This window comes from Micromesistius poutassou (assembly GCF_964030765.1).
Source record: "Micromesistius poutassou genome assembly, chromosome: 19".
Lineage (NCBI taxonomy): Eukaryota > Metazoa > Chordata > Actinopteri > Gadiformes > Gadidae > Micromesistius > Micromesistius poutassou.
The window spans coordinates 11,989,152-12,013,288 of NC_140289.1; the positions used below are offsets into that span (position 1 = coordinate 11,989,152).

At 47.3% G+C, this 24,137-nt stretch overlaps 3 protein-coding genes across 4 annotated transcripts in view; 1 reads left to right on the forward strand and 2 right to left on the reverse strand.

Moving 5' to 3' along the window:
* The window catches only part of LOC311363549 (lactoylglutathione lyase-like), a gene marked incomplete at both ends in the record, with an annotated part of 3,171 nt that extends 124 nt beyond the window's left edge, over positions 1-3,047 (reverse strand). Inside the window, 5 exons of the mRNA XM_084483485.1 lie at positions 215-304; positions 616-683; positions 1,920-2,060; positions 2,603-2,685; positions 2,979-3,047. Of these exons, the coding sequence (XP_084339611.1) occupies positions 215-304; positions 616-683; positions 1,920-2,060; positions 2,603-2,685; positions 2,979-3,047 (451 nt within the window). The remainder of the gene's footprint in view (positions 1-214; positions 305-615; positions 684-1,919; positions 2,061-2,602; positions 2,686-2,978) is intronic.
* A 721-nt stretch (positions 3,048-3,768) lies between these two features.
* bub1 (BUB1 mitotic checkpoint serine/threonine kinase) lies at positions 3,769-18,355 on the reverse strand. Of its 2 annotated transcripts, XM_084484122.1 has the most exons (23): positions 18,236-18,355; positions 18,006-18,065; positions 17,163-17,301; positions 16,480-16,676; positions 16,170-16,213; positions 15,948-16,027; positions 15,191-15,240; positions 14,712-14,893; positions 13,844-14,357; positions 13,581-13,627; positions 13,267-13,386; positions 13,061-13,171; positions 12,355-12,439; positions 11,655-11,742; positions 10,683-10,860; positions 10,462-10,525; positions 9,272-10,146; positions 8,363-8,463; positions 7,926-8,087; positions 7,616-7,773; positions 6,541-6,718; positions 5,968-6,074; positions 3,769-4,440 (listed from the first exon to the last, which is right to left on the reverse strand). In XM_084484122.1, the coding sequence occupies exons 1-23, from the start codon at positions 18,256-18,258 to the stop codon at positions 4,242-4,244; spliced, it is 3,762 nt and encodes a 1,253-aa protein (XP_084340248.1). In that variant the 5' UTR covers positions 18,259-18,355; the 3' UTR covers positions 3,769-4,241. The 2 variants fall into 2 exon arrangements, with proteins under 2 accessions (XP_084340248.1, XP_084340247.1); XM_084484121.1 differs by lacking the exons at positions 15,948-16,027; positions 16,170-16,213; positions 16,480-16,676; ... (1 more) ...; positions 18,006-18,065; positions 18,236-18,355 and having other exon boundaries at positions 12,343-12,439; positions 15,191-15,257.
* A 1,325-nt stretch (positions 18,356-19,680) lies between these two features.
* LOC311364333 (uncharacterized protein) lies at positions 19,681-23,780 on the forward strand (the record flags this gene model as incomplete). The annotated part of the gene is made up of 8 exons (XM_084484313.1): positions 19,681-20,037; positions 20,975-21,098; positions 21,280-21,481; positions 21,584-21,710; positions 22,009-22,307; positions 23,162-23,252; positions 23,464-23,580; positions 23,700-23,780. The coding sequence occupies 8 exons, from the start codon at positions 19,681-19,683 to the stop codon at positions 23,778-23,780; spliced, it is 1,398 nt and encodes a 465-aa protein (XP_084340439.1).
* Positions 23,781-24,137: the final 357 nt, after the last annotated feature.

A 24,137-nucleotide genomic window follows, 5' to 3' on the forward strand; every position in this document is an offset into this window, starting at 1 on the left:
ATCTACTGAGGTGTTTATAGGTTAATTGGTTTGATTAACATGCTGGTACATTGCATCGAGTCGATGTGTTGGTTGGCTAGGTTTGTTGATTGTGAGCACCATCTACTGGTGAAAACCAAGATGTGCACGAAGCATATACTTCCATTGCTCTATGAAGACACTGGTGGCTATAGACTAGGTTTCTATTGGAACAGTTACATAAGGGAGAACCCACCAGCTTCAGGCTTCTTGACAAAGGTCACTCCTAGAGCTTCAAACACTTTGCAGGCAGCGTAGACGTCAGGAACGGCGATGCCAATATGGCCTGAGGGGGAGGAGGTTTTGGGAGATAGGATTAGACTGCATACCGACACACCCATACAACCACTAACACACAGTTACAGGCTGATGCCTATGCAACACAGAATAGGAAAGTACAGTACATCTCTTTGGGTGGATGCCTGCGTCATCTTAGTTTTCCAAACATAATTGTGTGTAAGATGTATGTGTGGGTTCATATTTAGAGTAGAGTATTGTGACTTTCACACAAAACAGCTTTTCAAGAGGTGCGGTGGAGTAGTTTTTTTCTCATATCATGTTGTTTTCATGTTCCTGTATTCACGTGTACTTCCTCACCGAAGCCTTTCGGCTCTAAGTTTCCATTATGATGAGACAGATTCTCATCACACTCCGAACCCCAGTTACTAGAGAGAGAGAGACAGAGACAGAGAGAGAGACAGAGAGCAAGAGAGAGAGAGAGAGGGAGAGAGAGACATAGAGACAGAGAGAGAGACAGAGAGCAAGAGAGAGAGAGAGAGAGAGAGAGAGAGAGAGAGCGAGAGAGAGAGAGAGGGAGGGAGAGAAACATTAATACTGAGTTGAATGTTGCTTTTTGATGGTTATGGTTTGATTTATGTTGCTGGTTCAAGAGGTCAATGGTAGCTTAGTACGAGTTAGCTAGATTAATGTTGAAACATGTCGTTCTAGAGAGCTGACAGTTCAAGTTAAATTCATATTTCTAGTTCTAGTTCTAGTCAGACGTTTTTAGCCTACTAAGTTAGGTTCATGTCCATGGTTCTAGCTGTTCGATGGTACTAATTCGATTTGCCTCTTTGTTAGTTGATAGTTCCAGTTGGGTAGGTTGTAATTTTTCGCTTGGTGACACTATAGATCTTAGTTCTAGTTCAGCAAGAAGCATACTTCTTGCAGAAAACAAGTTTGGCAGAAGAACCAACGTATATAATAACATAGAAAATGAACAAACGCATACCTCACAAACTTATTTTCCTGCACTTCTTGCAATGCCACAATTGATCAGAAATTCAAGGCATGTGTGATTTATATTAGTTTATTTCAGGAATTTACGGATTCCCCATCTCCATGGAGACCGCACCGTTCCTAATGGGACATTGAGTGATCAAACCAAAACCCAGTGAGGATAAAACTAGTTAGTCTGCACAGAACTTCATCAGAACCAAAATAATGGTAGTAAGGAGGTTACCGCATTGAACACAGGGGGCGCTATAACCCGGTCAAACCTAACCCTAGATATTAGTGGAAAAAATATCATGTGATCTAATAGTGTGAAATATTGACCAATGTCCAGTCTTTGCACCATGAGTAATCTGAACAAAATCTTTCTATTTCAACAAGCTATTTTGTTTTACAATAATATATAGAGAATATCTAAACTAAATTCACTGCGTTGCTCTTCTATTAAAGTTAGGGTTAGGGTTTGCCCTTTTTAATTAACGAGTTATAAAGAATCAATGGAACTTGAGCCATACTCTTCCTGCATAGAAAAAAAAACCTAATTAGGTTTATGTCATTGTTCTATACAGTTGGTTCTGGTCAGTTAGGGTTCCATTATTGGTTCTGGTTAGGTTCATGTTATTGGTTGGCGGTACTGGTCGGTTAGGTTATGTTACTGGTTTCCTTACTGGGTGAGCTCTATGGTCCCCCGGCGGGAGAAGGTCCAGGCCGTCCTCTCCTTGACCTCGGTGGGGATCTCTGAGCGCTCCTCGTAGCCCAGGAAGTACAGGGAGAAACGCATCGAGGGGAAATCGATCTTCTGAAGCAGCCTGCAGTAGACCAACAACAGGAAATCATCACGGGAAACTTTAAAAACCCTGCCTGCCCCAGGAATGATACACACTTGGTATTTTAATCAGTTCAAATGAATTTTCACTTTCTCTTTACCTATCTTTGACTATCTTTCTGCATCACTCGCCATCTGTGAGTGTCTCTGTGCCTCTCCTTCATACTGCATGTTGCGGTCTCTCGCTCTCACACACTGCATTTTGCATTCCCCCTCTCTCTCACACACACTGCATGGTGCTGTCTCTCTCCCTCCATCTCTCCCTCATCTCAATATGATATCTCTTTGGATACATGACCACATTGACAGTTGGTAAAACATAGATAGTACCTACAACATCAATTCTTGTTTACAAAGATCCTTTATCACAGTATAGAAATACATCAGGGAGTACAGAACTGCTTTCACAAACCAGTCCACGCATCATTCGTATAATACCACACATTCCTGGAAGCTAGCCGGCCTGTGTCTTGGTTGAGGAGAATAAGAGAATAAGAGGGGGAATAAAGGGTTTTAAAAACTCACGTCATGCCTAAAACACTCGTGTAGAAATGTAAAGACTTCGCTGGGTCTTTGACTCTCAACATGGTCTGCTGCATCATGAAATCCTGCAGAGAGAGATAGACAAACACAGAGAGAAAATGTAGTGGGTAGTAGAGATGTTCAGGTCATGTCACTACTTGCAAGAGTGGACCCCCCCCCTATTTTAATATGAGAATATTAACTTGTTCTAAATCAAAATGCTAAACAAATCTTAAAACAAATATTATATTTATGCCGACTGCATAAATATAATATTTGTTTTAAGATTTGTTTAGCATTTTGATGTCACATACGGTATAACTTGCGTCTCAGCATGACTTGCATCATGACTGATCATCTCATATCTAGGCCTACTCACCTGAGTGATCGGGTTCCCCTCTTTGCACGCCTCGGACACCGCTTGGTCCGTCAGCCCTTTCATAGCCATCCTACTGTGGTATATTGAGTTCAGGAATGTTACCGGATTCTTTTTTTTAAATCTAATTGATAATATCCTATTCGGTAAACTCGTCAGAGGTGTGTCGGTTTTAAATGAGGGAGGACATGTCCCTGGTTACATATCCACGTATTTCCACACACTAAATGAAGTGATCTTGACGTGAAGCTGTCGCCTGTGGTATTGAGGTGGAGGATGGTGTATGGTGTACTTACTAAGCTGGTGCTGGGGACAGTAAGCGGAAATGTCACCCGGTAGATAAGATTCCGTGGCCGGTGAAAAAAAACACGTTCTGCGAGTTGGGGCAGGTTGTGAGTTCCCTCCCCTAAACGGGACGAGCTCTTTCTGAGTTATGTTGCTCTTGAAACTGGCTGAGTAGGACCTACGTATGATGTATAACATGTTGAGGGATGTTCTATGCATATTATCACATGTTTGGTCTTTAGAATCATGGCATTCTTGGGGTTTTGTTTTATCGGAGTTAGTCTGTATCTCCCGTATCAAATACCTCCAACATTGAAAAGCAAATGTTTAGTTGAAATGATTCGTATTTTTCTGGTAGGCATGAAGTGTTATCAGTATTGATGCTGACAGTTTCTTTACCCTTGAGACATGCGGAGGACTGTTTTAATAAACATAAATCATTTGATTGACGGGGCCGACTGACAATAACCATCCACCGCATCAGCAATCAAACAGCCTTTTATTTTTCACCACACAAAATACAAAGGATGTTTTCTATAGCCAGGACAATCATTTTTGTGTAACCAATATCCCAATTATAACCACATTTGGTCAAATGCATTTATAAAATGAAATAAAACATCAAATTAACCACAGCAAAAAGTAAGTCATTTTTTCAAGGATATACAAGTAAAGGAGTCACGTTTTTTATAAACATATTTACATTTGCTTCTTGAGGAGTGTCATGGCAAGTGCCTCATCCGATTCGATTCATTTAAAAATACAAACAAGGAAAATAAAACGACGGCTATCTAAACCACGGTAACTGTTACAGCCTTCGTGGGAGAGTTGCATCAGGTCACATTAGCGAAACATTAAATACCTAGATATATATATATCCCACACATCGCTGAACAGCACATTACGAAAACTACAAAAGTGGTTCATTCCAGGGTGCTCTCGGTGTGGCTCGTCGCTGCTGCTGCTCCTCCTCCCCGCGCCTCACCTCCGGGCGGCGCGCATGTCCTCCAGCAGCTGCACCACCAGGCGGTTCTTGAGGCTGAGCAGCTTGCTGCCGTACGCGTCCCGCAGCGCGGCGGACAGCCGGCGGCGCAGCGAGCGCAGGCAGGGCAGCGCGCCGCCGGCGGGGATGTTGAGCAGCGTGTGGAACAGCTCCAGCCACAGCTCGCTGTGGGGGTTCCTGGAGAGACAGTCAGGGCGTTCAGCAAGACGCTCTTAATCCGAAAGGGACGCACAGTAAGTACACTCGTCAGAAGAGAAACCAATATATCGCTGTCGGTACAGTAGGGATGTTGATTAAAAAACTATTTCGCTCCTTTGTGGTCTCGGGCTGGGTATGACTCGGAGAGGGATAAATGTTCAACACGTGGATTATTCTAACAGAGACACACGGTGAACCAGCTTGCGTTCTGGAGGTGGTTCACGAAGCATCTCTGGACCACAGGTAAGAATTCAGTTTATATTGGAAGTGGGCGGGATGGTAAATAAGCCACGCCCACAGGTTCTAATTGACCCAGGTAAACCTTTGGTCTGTCTTGGCTTTATCGAAAATGGCGAAGTGGCCATGTTTGTAGTCTTTAACCCATCTACAAACTCATAAAACCTTATATGGTGTTGTCCATTATGTGGAGAAGAAAACATTCATAACTGTTCATCAGAAGAAGCATAGACTAAAATAAGTGACATCAATGTTCATAAAACCAAGTGCCACAAAAAAACAATAAGTGTGTAAGAGGGGTGTGGGAGAGGAGGCTCTGCTCTGTCTAGAGACCCACCACCATTTTATAATAAGGCGGCTAATAGGGGTGTAAATATGAATAGATTTGTATCGATTAATCGATTATACGGCCCACGATTCGATGGATCAATTCGTCCGCGAGAGTATCGATTATTTAAAAAAATTCGGAGGTATCGAAAATAATCGAATCGTTGGCTTAAGAAATCGATATCGTATGGAATCGTCGTGAAGGCTCCGATTTACACCCCTAGCGGCTAATGTACGGCAGGCGGCTTGCGGACGCAAACGGCTCTAACGTATACCTCCCAGATGCGCGTTCCAACATAAGCCAGCAGACGCACACTGATGTTAGCCGCGGCAGAGGACTGATGGACATACGTTTGCTAATGCAAGCGATGCTAACGTTTGCTAATGCAACGGATGTGCTGTGTTCAGATATCCATACGTCCACGAGTACACTTGAACGTAGTACACTATCTGCTCTCACTGAGGGCGCTGATTTTCAGATGTCAGCGTCGTTCCAAAGCAAATACTCTGTGGTGAACTGACCGGAAATTACGATGGCGACGGCCGCCGCGGCTCCTCCCTCCGCAATAAACATCTCGCTTTGAACGTTGAACTCTTTACGCATAGTAGCTATAAAAGCTATAAAAACTACAAAATGACTCAAAATGACATTAATGCAGGATGTGGAAAATGCGCCGACGTTGGCTGAGCCTGGCTCCTCCTAGCTCCGCCCTCTTCCGCTACATAGCTAAGATGGCTGCGGTTGATTACGAAAGGTGTGCATCAATTCACTCTCCGCGGTTTGACCGTTTTGAGGACACCATTCGGGTACTTCAGTACGGAGAGTATGGATATTAGAACACAGCAATGGTGACGTTAAACACGGTGACCAACCAGACGAGGAACGAAAAAGAACATGCGGCTCACATACACCCGCTAGCCAACAGAAGGATAGTCCGGTACCTTCTGAACACGGCGTTGGTCTTCCACACGCCGTCCTCCTGCTTCACCTGCATGTACGTCCCGAACAGCATGCAGTACACCGTACCCGCCACCCCAAAGTAGTCCGTCTGAAAGATACACGCCGTCGTTAGCATTTTTACATCCCAAAAGATGTAATCAAATAAAGTCAACACTACCACACTAGGACTTCAAGTACATTTATCAAAGTATATTTGTCAGGAGAAAGATCAAGTACAGGCTCTACAAATACATGGTAAATGGTCCTCATTTATACAGTGCTTTTATCCAAAGAGCTTTACAGTGTTGACTGACATTCACCCATTCATGCACACATTCACACACCGACGGCGGAGTCAACCACGCAGGGCGACAGCCAGCTTGTCAGGAGCAGTCAGGGTGAGGCGTCTCGCTCAGGGACACCTCGACACTTAACAGCTAGGAGGAGCCGGGGATCGAACCAGCAACCTTGCGGTTACCAGCCAACCCGCTCTACCTCCTGAGCTAATGCCTCCTCTGACTCAATGCAAGTTGTTATTCATTATGCATTTTAAAAATCAACCCGTTTGAGGTTACCTGGTAGGACCAGGGTCGGCCGCTGAGCATCTCGGTGCACTGGAACCCGGAGGTCAGGCACCTGGCGGTGAACTGGGTGCCCTCGGGGAAGAGCGCCATGTCGATGCTCTGGCCCAGGTCCACCAGCACCATGCCGTGCTCCATCTCCTCGGGGTCCAGACACTGGCTCTCCAGGAACCTGCAGCGCACCAGGAGGACAAGCGGTCGGGGGGGCCGGTCAGCGTGGCCAAAAGGTTCTGGGTTCAAACCCCAATGTCCACAGCCTAACCCCTGTTCATCCTTGAGCAAGAAACCTCAATCCTTATTGGTTATCTTATCGGATCGCTGTAATAACCGTCTCAGCCCCACTAGCTCCTTAACGTCCAGGACGTAGACTTGTTCATTCTGCATTCTAAGGTTGGATTCTATTTCTACCGTTATAACGGGGACACGATAGTCTGGGGGTTGTGGTATTCTACTCTTAGCTCAAAAGGTTTTTGGCTCCAACCACAATGTCTATCCAAAGGCATCCTTGAGCAAGATGCCTTGACACCTACCTGCTCCTCAGTATCTAAATGCTCGCTGTAAGTGGCTTTAGATAAGAAATGCCTGCTATATGACTGATTAGTATATGCTACACGTGAACCTCCTAAGATGGCGCAATTTCATTGGTTCGCTATCTCGGGATATTGGGCAATATCCCATGATTCAGATCTCAAACTCGGGATATTGTGGATTGCGCGTGACAGTCGTCTCGTCACGCTAATAAAAACAAATAAATCCCGGCAAAAAGTGTCATCTTGTTTATTTTTGGAATGTTCACTTGTAGTATATACTAAAACAATTATTCACCTCAGGCTCACACACACTATTCCCCACTATTAACTTAATAATAATAATAATAATTGTTAGATAGTACTATGGTACTCTAGCAGGCCGACTGTATTGATTAGAAACCCGGTCTGGCAGCAATTTCATTCACAGACTTTCCATTGATAGCTACAGGTTTCCAGAATTCCCAGAAGGCGTTTCCAGAAGCATCATCTAGCCAATTAAAACCTCAGACGACGAATCCCCGAAGGCCCCCCGCCCTCACCTCTCGCCCAGCAGGAGGTTGTCGGGCTTGATGTCGGCGTGCACCAGGCGCGCGGCGTGCAGCCGCTCCACCGTGTGCAGCAGGCAGGTGGTGAAGTACATGACCAGCGGCTGGGGCATCACCTTGTCGCTCAGCTTCTTGTACCGGTTCACGGCGTTCTGGAGGGGGCGGAGTCACACGGGGAAGGGGGAAAGAACAAACGTTTGGAAAAAAAAGATATAAGAAGAAATGGTTTTCGCCCCAAATTGCCTCGAAGACAATAGAGTAGACGGGATGGAGTCCACGTGTGAACAAGCATGACTGGACTCACCAGCAGCGTGCCGCAGCGGTGCAGCTCAGCCAATAGAATGCTCCCGTCGTGGAAGAGGTGGGCGGACTGGACGTTGCTGTACAGGTGTCTGGCAGCAGGGGGCAGCCTGGCGTCCAGCTGGGTGTTGATGTAGAACTCCCAGGGACTGGCCGGCTTCTGGACCTGAAGGCCACGGAGTCATACGAACCACGATGAGTGCGTCTGGGCTCAGGTGAACCGTTATCATTGACCTCAAGGTAACGTGATTCAACGACTCGAAGAAATGAATAAATCTATTGTTGTAATAATTAGTAAAGATCCAAATTATTATTGTTAATTCTTACAGCAATGTTCCATTGCAGTTTGATAATATCTATAGCATAGCTTGTTTTTTCATGCCAACCAAAGGGGGTGGGTGAGAGTCAGTCAGTCAGTCAGTCAGTGTGTGTGTGTGTTACCTTGACCACCATCTTCTCAGAGGTCGTGGGGTCAGTGGCCTGGTAGACTTTAGCGAAGGCTCCCTCTCCCAGCAGGCAGTCCACCCGTAGCGACGCCTTACCTGTCCACACAGTAAGTCTCATTAACACACAGCCCTTAGCGACACAATAGAGATATACTGGACGAAGTATGGTAACGGTGTGTGACACTAAGCCAAAAGGTTCTGGGTCCCGACCCCAACGGCCAAAGTACGGCTGCAATGACTAGTTGATTAATTGATCAACAGAAAAAATGATCTCTAAAGTCATTTATCAAGAAAAATATCAAACATTTGCTGCTTAACGTTTCACTTCTATTCAAATATTTGGTTCATGGATCGTTCTAAAAGAAAGTTTAGTTTTTCTTGGCTGCTTGTCAGATAAAACAAGCACATTCAAATATATCACTTGGTACTCTGGGAACTCTAGACTGAATTAATAATGGACTGATCCCTCCCCAGCTGGTGCATAAGGACCAGGTCCTTACGGACCAGCTGGGGAGGGATTAGTCCATTATTAATTCAGTTCCCAGATTTCTAAATAAATAAATAAATAGACGCTTTGCCTGATGCTAAATGGACACATATCACATGGAACATCGTACTTCTATCTAAAAATGACGACGCGCGAGTAAAACGGGAAATGAGGTCGGGACAAAACGTTATCAGCAGGATGTGATAGTTTGGCATCATACTCAAACCACTCCAACAGGAAGTGACTCAACTACCCGCCCCGCGCTGACCTGCGAAGATAACGTTTCGTAAAAGTCTAGACTGTTCTCATCAATGGTCCAATTTGCAAATCCTGGATCAACGGCGTTGACCGTCCCAACGTACGCGCCCTGCAGGTCACCGCCTGGTGCGTCAGCCGCGTCCCCCTGGCACTCCTTACCCATGGTGATGGTGGTCCTGGGGGTGAAGTTGGGGACGTTGCACTGCCAGGGGATGCAGTGCGGGTGTGAGCCGAGGGGGGGGTTCAGCCTGGAGAGCAGCTCCGCGATCAGCTCCGCGTCCCAGGGGTCCGGCACCAGGGGCCCGCCCGCCGCGGGGCCCGTGGGAACCAGAGGGCTCGTGGGAACCAGAGGGCTCATGGGCACGTCGGCGCCGCCGTAGGCCCCCCTGTCCGGACTCATCGGCTCGTCCTCGTCCTCCTCGCTCTGCGCTCTGCGCCGGACCGCCGGGCTCGCGTCGGTAAACAACCCCGTCGGTGCGTCGGGCGTCATGGAAACGTCCCTGTGGCCCCCCCGGGCCAAGCCCGCCGCCGGGGTCCTCGGGGGGCTTATGAAGGCGTCCAGGTCTGGCTCGGTGACGGCCTCGGGGCTGCGGAGCACCAGCCAGTCGGGTCTCAGGCCGCACTCCGGGCTCATGGGGACGTCAAACGCGGGCTCCTGGCCGGGGTACGCCCCCGACCCCATGGCGGCAGGGGATTGGCTCCCGGGTTCCCCGTCCCGGGAGCGACGGGGCGCGAGCGCTGGTGTGGCCGGCGGCACTGGGCTGGTGAAGACGCTCCAGGCGGCGGCTGTCGTTGATGTGGACGTGGTCCCCGGGGCCCGAGGCGGGCTCCTGGCCGCCTGGCCCAGCGTGTTGTCCCTGAAGGAGAGGGCCCCGGGGGGAGGGTGGACCACGGTGGTGCAGGAGGCGGCGAGGCCGCTGTGGGGCCCCAGGGAGAGCGCCTCGCCCATGACGGTGCCGTGCTGCGCGGGGCCCCGCTGCCGCGCGGCCTTGTCGGCGAACGTGTCGTCGGAGGGACTCTGCTCGATGATGGGGCTGAGGGGGGAGCGGGGGAGAGGGGCCGTCGTAGGACGGAAAGAGATCAATGAAGAGGAACAAAGGAATAGAAAATCAGCAGAAGAAAGAAATAAGGTAAGAAAAACGATTTTTAACGTAAACTAACGTTTACTTTAATTCAGTTCTGAAGCCATAAAATAAAAAACTGAAGCATGACACACTCAGCCTCTGCTTTGAGACGCGTCTTTGCGATTTTTGCGAAAAAAAAAAAAAAAGAGTTTCCCCAGGAATCAAGTGGACACTGGGGCAGGTTGTTGCTTTGTCTTTACTATTATTATTATTATTATTATTTACCTGAGTTTCTTGGGTCGCGTGTACACATTGCCCTCATCGTCCAAAGCACTCTGACAATTGTTCTCTGAAACACAGTCAACAGAAAGTCACACACTGCCCAAAACCACGTTCAGTCGACACTAATCTGACATCCGGCCAAGACCGCAGTACCTTCGAATAATATGAATAAAAAATAAAATAAAAAGGCTGTGTTTCTTTGGTTTTCTTCACTGTGTGTGTACCTTGGTCCTGGTAGGAGTCCACAAAGAAGTGGGCCTTGCCGGTGAAGGGGGTGGAGACCCCCTGGGCCGACGGGGCAAAGTCCCGGGTGCTGTTGGGGCAGGCGGCCAGGGAGTTGAGGGAGTTGTAGCGCACCCCCCACACGGTGCTCTCGTCCGGGGTCAGCTCCGATGTGCCGTCCTGAGCCCCCCGACACACACACAGGTTAGCTAGTGTCACAAGAGGCTACCAGGCACGCACACACACACACACTGATGTTACAGGGTTGCCAACTCTTACACATCTGGAGTGACACTCACGCTTTCAGCATCAATCTGACACTCTCACGCACACGCAAGAATGTCACGCCAAAAAAAAAAAGTTTAAGACCTCTCCCTACAACGTTCTCACTGCAGAATTCTCTGAATATTCGTTGATTTGCTGAAAACCTTGCACCTGATACGTCAGTTGTGCACGTCAGAGAGAGTTCGATAAATAAAGTCGATAAAGCGGTACAGAGCAGCATAGGTTCGGAGCTTGTGACGTGCGCTATAATGTATGCTTGCTCAATAACAATATAGGCTCATCTCACACACACACACACACACTTTTGTGTAATCAATAAATTAATTGTACATTTTGAAAGTGTTTACATCCTATTATTTTTCATATTTTTTTAGTAAACGAGGACTGTTCAAAAAAAAAGTCTCACTCCAGCCAAAGTCCCAAAGTTGGCAACCCTGATGTTAGCTAACGTCACAGAGGCTACCAGACCCAGGCACACACACACACACACACACACACACACACACACACACACACACACACACACACACACACACACACACACACACACACACACACACACACACACACACACACACACACACACACACGTTAGCCAAAAGAACAGAGGCGCATGGACAGGCACAAGACACACGCTAGCCAACAAAACGCGCGTCCGTCGTAGAAGTCCCGGACGCGCTCGTACTCACAGAGGGCCGGTCTGACGAGGGGACGGCGATCCCGGCCAGCGCCCGGGCTGCTCTGGGTTTCTCCGCACCACACACCGCGGCAGCCATCCTGAATGGGTTCATCAAAGCGACCCGTCAGTCCACATGTAGTTTGACCTCAACGCCATAACGTTCTCTTTCTTCGCCACGAAAGTAACGTTCGCACCGACAGGCTTAAAAGTGACATTGTTTTGAAGTCATCCGATCCTTTAGCGCTGAAAGCCTCAAACCCCTAGCGCAGGGGTGTCAAACTCTAACTGTACAGTGGGCCAAAATTGAAGTCTTGGACAAGTCGCGGGCCGGAGTTGTTGACGGGGGGGGGGGGGGCTGCAAGACGCGCGTTAACACTGAAATGCGATATGCTGGCGGGCCAATTGCTTTACATTAATTGGGGACATTACACTATAATAGGGTCCGCAGGCGGAATTGATGACGGGGGGGGGGGAATGCTGAAATGCGATATGCCGGCCAGCCAGTTCTGATAGACATTAGATATTATCTGGCGGGGCCAGATTAAATTACACTCCGGGCCGGATTAGGCCCGCGGGCCGTACGTTTGACACCCCTGCCCTAGCGTGTGTGGGTAACAATGAGTTAACCCCTGATGTACTGAACATGAGGAAGGGACCCGCCCCCTAAGCCTTGTTCAACGTGGGACAGGGGGCTGTACCGGGGGCTGTACCGGGGGTTCTCCTGGTCCCCGTGGTCCTGGTAGATGGTGAACGGGGTGGCCGAGGTTGGGGCCGGCTCGGCCAATGAGGAGGCACCTGTAAGCAGAGCGTCAAAGGTCACGCAGTGAGCGAAAGCTGCACATTTTCAATGACATCTTGTCGATCTCTGCATAAGTTATATTTTCTATTAATGTGAATAATGCGAATATAAAATCTCCCCATAAATTATTGCATGAGTGTTGATGATCCTTCAGGTGCAAGTGATATACTAACGGGGCATGTTAGTATAAAAGTTGCTGGGTTGGAACGCAATGTCTGCAATGTCCCTGTAGACATCCTAGAGCAACGCACTCTAGCCCCAACAGGGCTAGAGTGCGTTCTCTGATGTTCTTTTAAAGAAAAAATAGTGACTAGATTGGACAACACAGATGAAATAGCAGCATCAATGTTGACACTTGCTTCCTCGATGCGAGCCGCCATTGTTATCAAAACAGTCGCTTCTCCGCTACGTCACATCTATAAAAATCCCGCCCGGCGTTCCTGATTGGCTCTACCATGTTCTGGTAGTCCCCAAATACCTCCCAACGGGAGCGCTCCCAGATGGATGAGTGGAGCCAGGCGGAACGAAATTCATCACGGCGAGAGTCCGGTTAAAGCACACCACCCTCCCTCAACCCAAGCAGACTCCCGTCCGCTGAAGTCACGCAGCGCTTTCACCTTTCCTGGTGAAAACGCCTTCAGGGCTCCTGTCGGCGGCGTTGCCTAGCAACGTGTTGGGGAAGGGGTCCTCCAGGAGGGTGGGCGCGTGGAACATGTCCATGATGGCGTCTGATGGGACCAGGGGAAACACACGCACACACGTTAAATCAAACGCACACGGGGGCCTGAGGAAGAAGAAGCCCTCCGATTGGCCGCGGACTCACCCAGGGCCTCACGCGTGTTGACCGTGGGGGAGGGGAGCACTCTGGAGGGCGTGGCCGACACCAGACCGAGAGACGTGTTAGGGGTGATGTGAGAGAAGCTAGCAGTGGCCCCCTGTGATACTGACAGACAGGCAGGCAGGCAGGCAGACAGACAGACAGAGAGAGAAATTGAGCAAGAGAGAGGAAAAGAGTGAGTGAGACTTTTGAGTTTGAGACGAGACAAATATCAATACGATGGGAGGTGAAACAAGACAAAGACAGTGAGAGTGTGAATCTTTAAAAAGAACACAGCTGGAAGCCTCTGGGATACTCACTGTCCAGTCTGGGCTCAGCCTCTGCTGGCTGCTCTACGTGGAACTCTCTGGAACAAAACAAGGAGAAGGTCATTCAAACTGCGTTGTGTTGAAGACTCATAATTGTTACAAGACAAACATGGAACTGGCCTTAATTCAACTCAAACGGAACAAGTACAGCCTCGGGCGGGATGCTGAAGGCTCTAAACGGAGGGCCTTGCTCTTGGAGCTCTACGGTGTCTTGTGTTGGGTAACGTTGGATAAAGTTGCCCCGGGTAGCTCACCGTCCCTGGGCGCCGTGCTGTGGCTGGCCGCCGGCCGCCAGGGGGTCCGGGGGGCTGCGGCCGGCGGCCCCGCCCTCCGCCGGGCGGTAGCCGTAGAGGAAGTTCCGGGCCGCCGTTGGGGGGACGCAGGGGAGACCCGGCCGGGCAGAAGGAGCCGGCGGTGGGGCTTCCACTAGGGGCCGGCTCTGCTTCAGCGCCGGGTGAGGGGCGGGGCGCTGTTCGTCGAAAAAGCGCATGCCTCCCTCCGGTAGTCGGGCCAGGGCCCGCTGGGACCCCTCCAGACCGACCCTGGGGGCCGCTGGGTGGGGTCGGTGCTGTGGTAGGGTGGAGGTGGAGGCGGTGGCGGCCCCCGCGTCGCTGAACACAGTCCAGCTGGCCGGGCGCATGGCGGTCGAGGGAGCGGGGGCCAGGCGGGGGGCCGAGGGGCCCTCCAGCTTCTGGTTGAGCTCCTCCAGGGAGTGCTTCAGCTTCATGACGTTCTCCTCCTTCTCCTGGGCCAGCCGTTTCTGCTCCTCTGCGTTGTCATGACGACGGGAGGAGGCGTTAAAGCGTTACAGAGAGCAGGAAGACCCCTCGCGGAGGAACTGGGACGGGTCCAGTGGGTCACGTGAGTGACACGTGATCGTGTCACGTGACCCCGGCCACACAGGTGTCATCAGTGTCTTCTACAACACTGACACGACCGCACAGATCAACATCAACAGGTGGGTAGTAGATTGGAAGCCTTACATAGAACCGCCAAAATATGATCATCTTGTTTATGGCTGGGATCTACCGTCAGTCAACCACTGTGGGGGCTTAGACCATGTTGGACAGACAGACAGACAGACAGTGTGGGTCTTATTATTAAAATGTTACATCACGTTACCAAACTCTCTGCGCTTCTCGTCTTGTCTGATCTGGCCGAAGTAGCGAGCGGCGCGCACCTCCTCGAAGGACAGCTCGGACCCCTCCACCACCAGGGCCTGCACCTGGTACATGGAGACCGTCTCGGGCCCCCCGCTGGACGCCGAGGCGGCCCGGACCCCCAGGTTCTCAGAGCGGGAGATGCTGTGAGGAGGAGAGACAGGTTGTGATGAATGCAGGTATAGAACCGGTTCAAAACTTCAACCACTGATGGACACCGTGGACATGTGAAACATGTCTTTATGTTAACGGGACCTCAACCAATAACACGTTAAGATGTTATTACAGCCGCTCCCAAACTCTGGGTCAGGGGTAGGGGTGTAAATCAGAGCCTTCATGACGATTCGATACGATATCAATTTCTTAAGCCAACAATTTGATTATTTTCGATACTTTCCCACAATACGTTTTGATTCGAAAAAAAAATAGCCACAGCCTTACATTCTGATGGTTTTCTCTGCCGGATCAAGGTCAGCACAGTCTTCTGGGCCCTAGAGAGAGACCCGAGAGACGGGTGTGTGGGTTAGGTCAAATGTCATCATCTGAGCTCAATGTGAGTTTTACATGTTGGATTATCTTGGGTTTGAAGGTCAGTTTGTTTATTCTCCATGGTTGGCGTATATGAGCCAAACCATTTCCATTCAGCCACTTGCCAGACCTTTTTATCAGAGGCGTATTATAGGGAATACAGATTAAGGAGCCGGTATGGGGCTAGACAACTTACTCAGGGATTCCTACAAGCAGGTTGCAAACATACATGTAAAGGACTTGAACAGAGTACTGTTACTGATGACTATGTGCCCGGAGCAGCTCTGTGAAAACTGTGAAACAATCCTACCTCAGTGTTCACTAGTGGTCAGGTTAAACGGGGACGTGACCCTACCTCAGTGTTCACTAGTGGTCAGGTTAAACGGGGACGTGACCCTACCTCAGTGTTCACTAGTGGTCAGGTTAAACGGGGACGTGACCCTACCTCAGTGTTCACTAGTGGTCAGGTTAAACGGGGACGTGACCCTACCTCAGTGTTCACTAGTGGTCAGGTTAAACGGGGATGTGACCCTACCTCAGTGTTCACTAGTGGTCAGGTTAAACGGGGACGTGACCCTACCTCAGTGTTCACTAGTGGTCAGGTTAAACGGGGACGTGACCCTACCTCAGTGTTCACTAGTGGTCAGATTAAACGGGGACGTGACCCTACCCTCCAGTGCGCTGCAGCCTCCTTGTGTGGGGGCATCTGATTGACCAGCTGAGAGGTTTGCAGAGGGAGGCGACCGGTTGCTAGGAAGAAAAAATGACAACCAGTCAAAAGACAATGAAAATATAGGGGAGTGAGAGAGAGACATGGAGACTGCTAAGAAAAGACATATACACAAAGAAATAGGAGACATAATTCGGTTTCAAGACTACGCCTGTTACATACCTGGCAGCGCTGTCTGGGATTTGGACGTTCTCATTTGAAACTGCCTGCAAAAATAATAAAAACATGAAATGAAAACGAGGAAGGAAACAAATATGGGGAAGATAAACACGTTATTACATGAAACCATATGAATAGAAGTAAAAAAATAATAAAATCCTATAGAAACCAAAAAAGGCTACGAAGTTGCAGCAGACAATTTAATCCACAGTGTAAATAATCATCTGAATGTCACCTGTATCAAAACTAGTACTATAAATCAATTGTGAGGTGACGCTGCATATGAGCAGCTCTTCCTCTCCCGCCGCTGTACCTGTACTCGTACAGGACCGTGTCTGCAGGCTGGGCCTGGTTCTCCACGGCCCGCTGGTACACGGCCTGCGCCTGCTCCAACGCCCCGCTCTGCTCAAACTGCTGGGCCCAAGCCACGTAGAGAGGGGCGGCTCGCGTGCCCACGCCCTGACTGTAGACGTAGTTGTACATGGAGATGGGCTCCGTGTGGAAACTGGCCTGCACACAGAGAGGGAGGGGACACACGACCGATACATGTAGTAGTAGTAGTAGTAGGAGAACTATTTTTGTGTAATGTGTATACACACTGTGTGGTTTAGAGAATGTATACGGATTATACTTCCGTTATGCCAGGTTAAGAAGGTATGTATTTATGTATTCACAAGATCACACAGCCTTTAGAATCTGGTCGTGAGGAAGTGGATTGATTAATTGATCTTATGGATATGTAAGTAGAGCATGATGAGCATAGATGAGCAACATTTGCTTCAGTCCACTGGGTAGGCTGATAGACTGATCTATCCAGCACACATCTAGGTGGACACGCCCACTAGTGATGTCAGAAGACGCAGATTTTCAAAACGGCTTGTAAGGGCTAATCACACTCACACCTGGTGGTATAATATGTCCCCTTTAAGGTTAGTCTATGTTCAATCATCTTTGATGATTGTTAGTCATAAGTGAAGTCATAATTTGATCACTTACATATTTGATGCAATGATTGACATATCGGACATCGTTGGCATATCGCTCGTCGGTCAGGAATCTCTGGACTAGACGTTCCAGAACAAAGGACAGGTCTGTGGCGTTGGAGGACTCTTTATTCACCAGGTACTCCACAAACCTGAACGAAAGGGAAATACTTTGTTGGCCATTTTCTTATTTCAGTTGAATGTGACTTTTTTGAGCTACTTCATACAAGTCATGTATACTTCATATTATGTGTACTTTCATTCAGATGATAATTTACATTGTTGATTGAATTGTCTACTGCAAATATAATGCCTTTTTTTTTATTAGCCTTTTTAGTTTTGTATTTGAGTTGTTCTAATTATATTCATATTGTTTAATGTAATAACATGTTTATTTCCCCATATTTGTTTCCTTTCTCGTTTTAATTTTATGTTTTTAATATTCTTTGTCTGTCTAAGTGAATTTGTGTTGCCTTAATTCTGTGCACTACTGTTTTACAATTGTACAACTTAATTTTCTATTTTCCATTTGTTGTCATTTCCTGGAAATCGGGACAGAAACCAGTTCCATTCCCATTCATCACTGATCCAATTCTGATCCAAATCGTAAGCCAACAACCCTGTTCATTGAAAGATGATCTTCCAATGCTATTATATCCACAAGGGATTTGACAGCAAAACAAAAAAAATAAAGAGACGTTGTAATTATTATTGAAATGCAGAGGCAGGATGCGGATTAAGTGAAAACATTAATTGACCAAGATAGATAGTAAATGTTTCATTGTTTTGATTTCTGACACTGAAACCTGCTAACAAGGGCGTGCATAGCAAGACACACCCGCGGGGCGATCCTCACCTATTCCAATAATCCAGAGGGTCATCTCCGGAGTACTGGCTCAAACTGTTTTCAAACCTCCTGAAATAGTACAGACAAATATTATAGACATATGCAGTACTTCTGATGAAACACTGACGCTGACACTGTTGCATTGATAAATTAGGAGAGACACTGGAAAAATAGCATGGCTGGTAAGCTAGTAGGCCTACTGGTAAAATATGAATTTACAGCAAGAAACAACGACTTACTGGAATTGAGCCGAGATATCCATTCTGTTTCGGGATTAAAAGATCATCGAGGTTTGTATGTAAAATCTGCCGTTACTTTTCCACGATTGTTTATTGTGGAGCTTGTCTACTCGACATGCATTGGTAGGATCGGTGGGTTTGTGGACGTTGTTCCGCAAGCTGTTGATTCGTGCATTTGAAACTCCGCGCTTAGCCAATGACAACGACGTTCCACTGAGCGCTATTGGAAGATAAGAGCCAATCAGGATGAAGGATTTTCTTCTTCTATTTCTATAACAGTCAGCATGTGACTTATCAGTGTGCTACCGCCATCTACTGGACTTAGGTGTGGTTCTCTAAAAATAACTTAATTAATATATTAAATTATAATAATGGACCGGGGACCTTTCGCGTGTTAAGGTGAAAATGGGAATGTAATTTTTACCTTTAGCTAGAGCTGTTTTTTTACACAAATTAAACATTTAACTTAAATCAGTAAGGCCTGTAAGTGCTTATATAAGGCTTTGAAATGCTTATATCAAACTGTGTACACTTGTTGTGGGAAATAACAGTGAAGGCTTGAGTAGTTGAAATAAGTTTGAGGAATAGGCCACCGCCACCCCTAAGACAGAGTTAAATCCTAAACCAGAGGAAACCAGCTAATATCATTAACTAAAAAATACACGAATTTCAAGTTTCAAGGGTTGTATTAAACTTGTTTGATAGTGTGTGTGTGTGTGTGTGTGTGTGTGTGTGTGTGTGTGTGTGTGTGTGTGTGTGTGTGTTGGTAGCAGGGAGAGAGCATGGGGCACTACTACAGTAACCGCAGCTATAGCGATACTCTTTACCTTGCATATATTTACGTTTCATATGACTGCTGTAGGCCTACATCAACTCGATCGTCAGTACTATCTACTACTACGTGTTCTCCTACGTATCACTTCGGTTCTGAAGCAGCGTCGCTTGTTACCATCAAGTTGCTACAACGTGTAAGCCTATGCTACATTAAAGTCCGTGTTGCAGGGTTAATTCTTTTTTTGTTTGTGCAATTTGCTTGTTGGTAATAAACATTTAAACGGTTATCCATTGTATTTAATGTTGTTGGGTATCACAAAACATAATTTTATACGAAAAGGAAGGTATGTTTTAGCTATTTTTTATTTTCCCCCACAATGCATTGCATGACGTCACGTTGGGGAGACGACCGACCGAAGCGCATCGAGACCCTGAGAGTAGAGAAAGAGAGAGAGTAAAGAGCGGATTGTACAGATAAATAGATACTTACACATATATAGATAGATAGCCCAGATAGACAGACATATAGATAGATAGATATTCAGTCAGCATAGATAGATAGTCAGTCAGCATAGATAGATATAGAGACAGCCAGCTAGCATACCATCGCTAGCTAGATCGATAAATAGATAGATAGGTAGGATATATATAGGTAGGCAGATTGATTTAGAATGGTGAACTCCTGTGTTTGTGCTGGGTGTACGAACTCCGCAAAAACAGGACACAGGGTCCATGGCTTCCCGAAGGACAAGGCAACCCTCAGACAGTGGGTACGATTTGTCCGCGTTAGGCGGGCCGATTTTTCAATCCCGTCGGTCACCAAGAACTCCAAGATCTGCAGCGCGCATTTCACGGAGGGGGATTACGACCCGGGGGATGTCAGGATGGTGTCTCTCGGGTTGAAGAGGCTGGCACAGCTCATTCCGACCGCCGTGCCGTCTGTGCACACGCACCTCTCTGCCTGCCCTGCCCCGAAACCCAGAGGCACCAAGATCGGTGGCGCCAGACGCAAGCGAGAGCTGGCTACGGTAAGCCTCATGCTAATGTTTACAAGCTGCGCGTTAGCTAGACCTGTGTATACTATGAAGGTATTATTGTAGCAAAAGTCTTGCGCATGCGTACACTAAAGTCACACATGTGTAACAGTAAAGTTCAAGTCGTAAATATTTATGTTGCATGTGTACAGTAAAGTCACAAATGTGTAACAGTAAAGTTGAAGTCGTAAATATTTTTTCTACCATTGTCAACACAAAATAGGGGCTACGAGTTCACAAGTCCTTTGTTACAGGTGCACAAATCCTATCCTGTGCATCACAACTTCAAAGAGTCATGCACATGCCACTTTTGCTACAATCATCGCAGCGCAGTTGGTGCAAAACACATTCGCACACCCGTGTTTCATAATCTGAGAACGTGCACAACATTTGTGCATTCGTAACCCAAATGTGAACTTATGCATCAGAAGTTGCACCTCAACTTTACTGTTACACATTTGTGACTTTAGTGTACACATGCAACATAAATATTTACGACTTCAACTTTACTGTTAGTGTACGCATGCTCAAGACTTTTGCTACAATAATACCTTCATAGTATGCTACATACCGTATTCCCTTTGACACCGCCTCCACTACAGTCATGACTCATGATCAGTCTGACATTAGAAAAGCACATTTCGTGATTCATGAATATGAACCAAAACAAAATTGTCCTGAAGTAAATGTCCAAAAGCTTGTCATATCTAACTAGAAAGCGCCATGGTTAGTGTTTGGATCACTGGTGATCATCAAGCGGCTTTCACAACAGTGTGTGTGTGTGTGTGTGTGTGTGTGTGTGTGTGTGTGTGTGTGTGTGTGTGTGTGTGTGTGTGTGTGTGTGTGTGTGTGTGTGTGTGTGTGTGTGTGATTTAGTATGTATTTAACCGTGACCGTGTCGCTGACCCTTTTGAATTTATTTGCGCAAAAGATGTTGACAGATGCCTCACCGCATGAGACCGCGGACATTATCGGTGCTACGGTAGAGGACCCCTTGCCCTCCTCCACTTGTGACACCGGGACACAATGTCATTTGAAGCCCCTTAGGTCTCAAGGTAAATCTTGGATATTTTGAGTGGTTAATATGCTGTCTAAAACATATGTTGCCGAATTCTATGCATGCAGGACATTTCCATACACATTGATAAAATTCATACATATCCTACAACAAAACATAACCACTTAGATTTGCCATGATTGTCATATGTTTGGGTGTGTTTATTGCCTCTGCCACAGCTGTGCAGGTGAACCTGAAGCCTGAGATGGTCAGCATGGGGACACAGACGACCTTCAGGACCCCCCTCGCTAGTCCTGACCAAAGTGTTGAGGAAGAGGATGTCATCAGTGATTCATCATGGGTACCAGGAGACCAGATGTCTGAGGAGGATGAGGAGGAATTGTGTGAGGAGCAATCTCCAACTTGTGACCCCCACCAAAAGTGAGATAATTTAAAAGCAACATAGACCAACTTTGAATTTTAATTTTTGTGTATCTGTGGTAGTTTGAATGACCCCCCCCCCCCCCCTCTTTTTTGTTGTAGTGGCATTGACAAATTCATTGTCTGCCAAGAGGAGCTCATGGCCCTGTTTGGCATCTGTCCAGCCTGTTGTGAGAAGTCAGGTAATAGAATCGTGCAGCAGGAAGGGACAGTGGTTAAAATAGAGCAGGTAGGGTTTACACAGCAGGCCATATCTGATTAGAATATCAGAATATCTTATTAAAACCTGATAGCCCTGACTGTCTGCCCACATTGCTCATTGCAAGTGATCAGTGCATCCTCCAATCCACATTAGTTTCTTTAACAGTCTTATATCTTGTGGATTTATAATGGCTAGCTTGGTTGGTGCTGACGTTGCTTCTTTTTCAAATTTGTCTTGCCAGTTAATTTACAATGTATGTACCAGGCTTACTTTAGTCTGGGTGTTTGAGTACACTACTGGTCATGTGTGTTTTCTAAATATCTAGGTCTGTGCATCATGTGGCTACCAGCGTTTCTGGCAAAACCAGCCGATCCTACACAGGAATATGCCAATCTGCAACCTCCTTTTAAGCGGGGCCATTCATTTCTCTGGATGTTTGGCCACCCAGACCTTGCGGATGATGACCCTGTTTGGGCTTCAGTGCATCAGCACAAGCACTTACTTTCGCCATCAGCGCTGTTACACCATCCCTGTCATCATTCAGGCCTGGCAGAATGAGCAGGCCAAGGATTTTAGTGACCTCAAGGCAATGGATGGAGGCCTAATTGTTGCTGGTGACTGCAGGTAAAGCAGAATTAGTTTATTCTATGCTAGCAGCCACTAAGGGGTACGCGAGATGAAAAGGGCAATGTCGGAAAGGTGTTAAAAATGAACTTTTCAAATCTCATCTCATCCTCATCCGCTTATCCGGGGTCGGGTCGCGGGGGCAGCAGCTCAAGCAGGGGGCCCCAGACTTCCCTTTCCCGGGCCACATTGACCAGCACTGACAGGGGGATCCCGAGGCGTTCCCAGGCCAGTGCTGAGATATAATCTCTCCACCTAGTCCTGGGTCTTCCCCGGGGTCTCCTCCCCACTGGTCGTGCCTGGAACACCTCCCAAGGGAGGCATCTTTCTCTTTCTAAGCAGAGGAGCAGCGGCTCTAATCCGAGTTCCTCCCGGATGACTGAACTTCTCACCCTATCCCTAAGGGAGAAGCCAGCCACCCTCCTGAGAAAAAACTCATCTCGGCCACTTGTATCCGTGATCTCGTCCTTTCGGTCATTACCCATCCCTCATGAGCATAGGTGAGGATAGGAACGAAGATCGAGAGATCGAGAGCTTTGCCTTGCGGCTCAGCTCTCTTTTCGTCACGGTGTGGTAAAGCGAACGCAATACCACCCCTGCTGCTCCGATTCTCTGGCCAATCTCACGCTCCATCAAATCTTATGTCATTAATTCATTGTTCTTTGTGTATCCTAATACTGTTCTCCACATTTTTTTTGTGTGAGAGGGCTCATAGACCAGTTGCACATGATTTTGTTATTTGTTATCATGTAGGGTGGCTTTAGTTGGCATCTGCAGATGGCATGGTGGATTGTCTTTACAGACACTGGTTATTAAAAACTTGAAACATAATTCTAATTTGTAATTATCCCCAGGTCAGATTCTCCAGGGCACTGTGCAAAGTTCAGCTCATACTCCTTGATAGAGGACAGAGTAAACAAGGTGGTGGATGTTCAGCTTGTTCAGGTAAGCTTGATGTTATTACACAAAGAAATTAATTCTCTGCAATTTGGTAAATGGACTGCATCTTAATATAGCACTTTTCCACTAGTACAACCATACATAGGGCTTTGTTATGTATTTACTAACTAGTGTACAGTGTATTATAATGCTTGGACCAGCAACCCTCCAGTTCCTTCATGCCACCAGCATTCTACACTGTTATGTCATGTTGCAGAGCTCAGAGGTCCCCAACAGCTCTTGGTGTGAGATTGAGGGGCTCAAGCGCAGCATCAGCTTGCTGAGGAGGCAGGACCTGCATGTGTCAACCCTCGTCACGGACAGACATCGGCAGGTATTTACAATAAAAGATGTAGAATGTGGATTTAAGAATTGCACTGAGGCTGGACATTTGTGCTTTGCTGAGGGCCAGACAGTGCAAGCATCCACAAAAGTTTGCTTTTTACTCCTTAGGTTGCCAAATGGGTGAGAGAAGAGCTGTGCCCTGAAGGGACACAGCATTATTTTGATGTCTGGCACATTGAGAAATGTTGACATGACCATTGTAAAACCTAACCTAAATAAAGGAAACTCGGGACAGCGCCAGATTTCCACCAGTGGCCGAACAAATATTACATCCGTACTGATAAGAACTACCATTGAGAATGAATGGGAAAAGTTAAGAAAGTTAAGCTTAACCACTTTCGTCTGCCGAATGCTGGAGAGTCGAGAAAAAGAACACTTAATATGCAAACATGTTATGTGCAATCTAACAACTGCACGCAGGCCTATGGCATGTACAAATAAGACTGTTGTTATTCTATGGCTAAATCAATTTCACCTGACCGGCTGTTAATAAGCATCCGATTGCTGTTAACCATGGGCGAACATAGCATAGCCTACACTGATTTA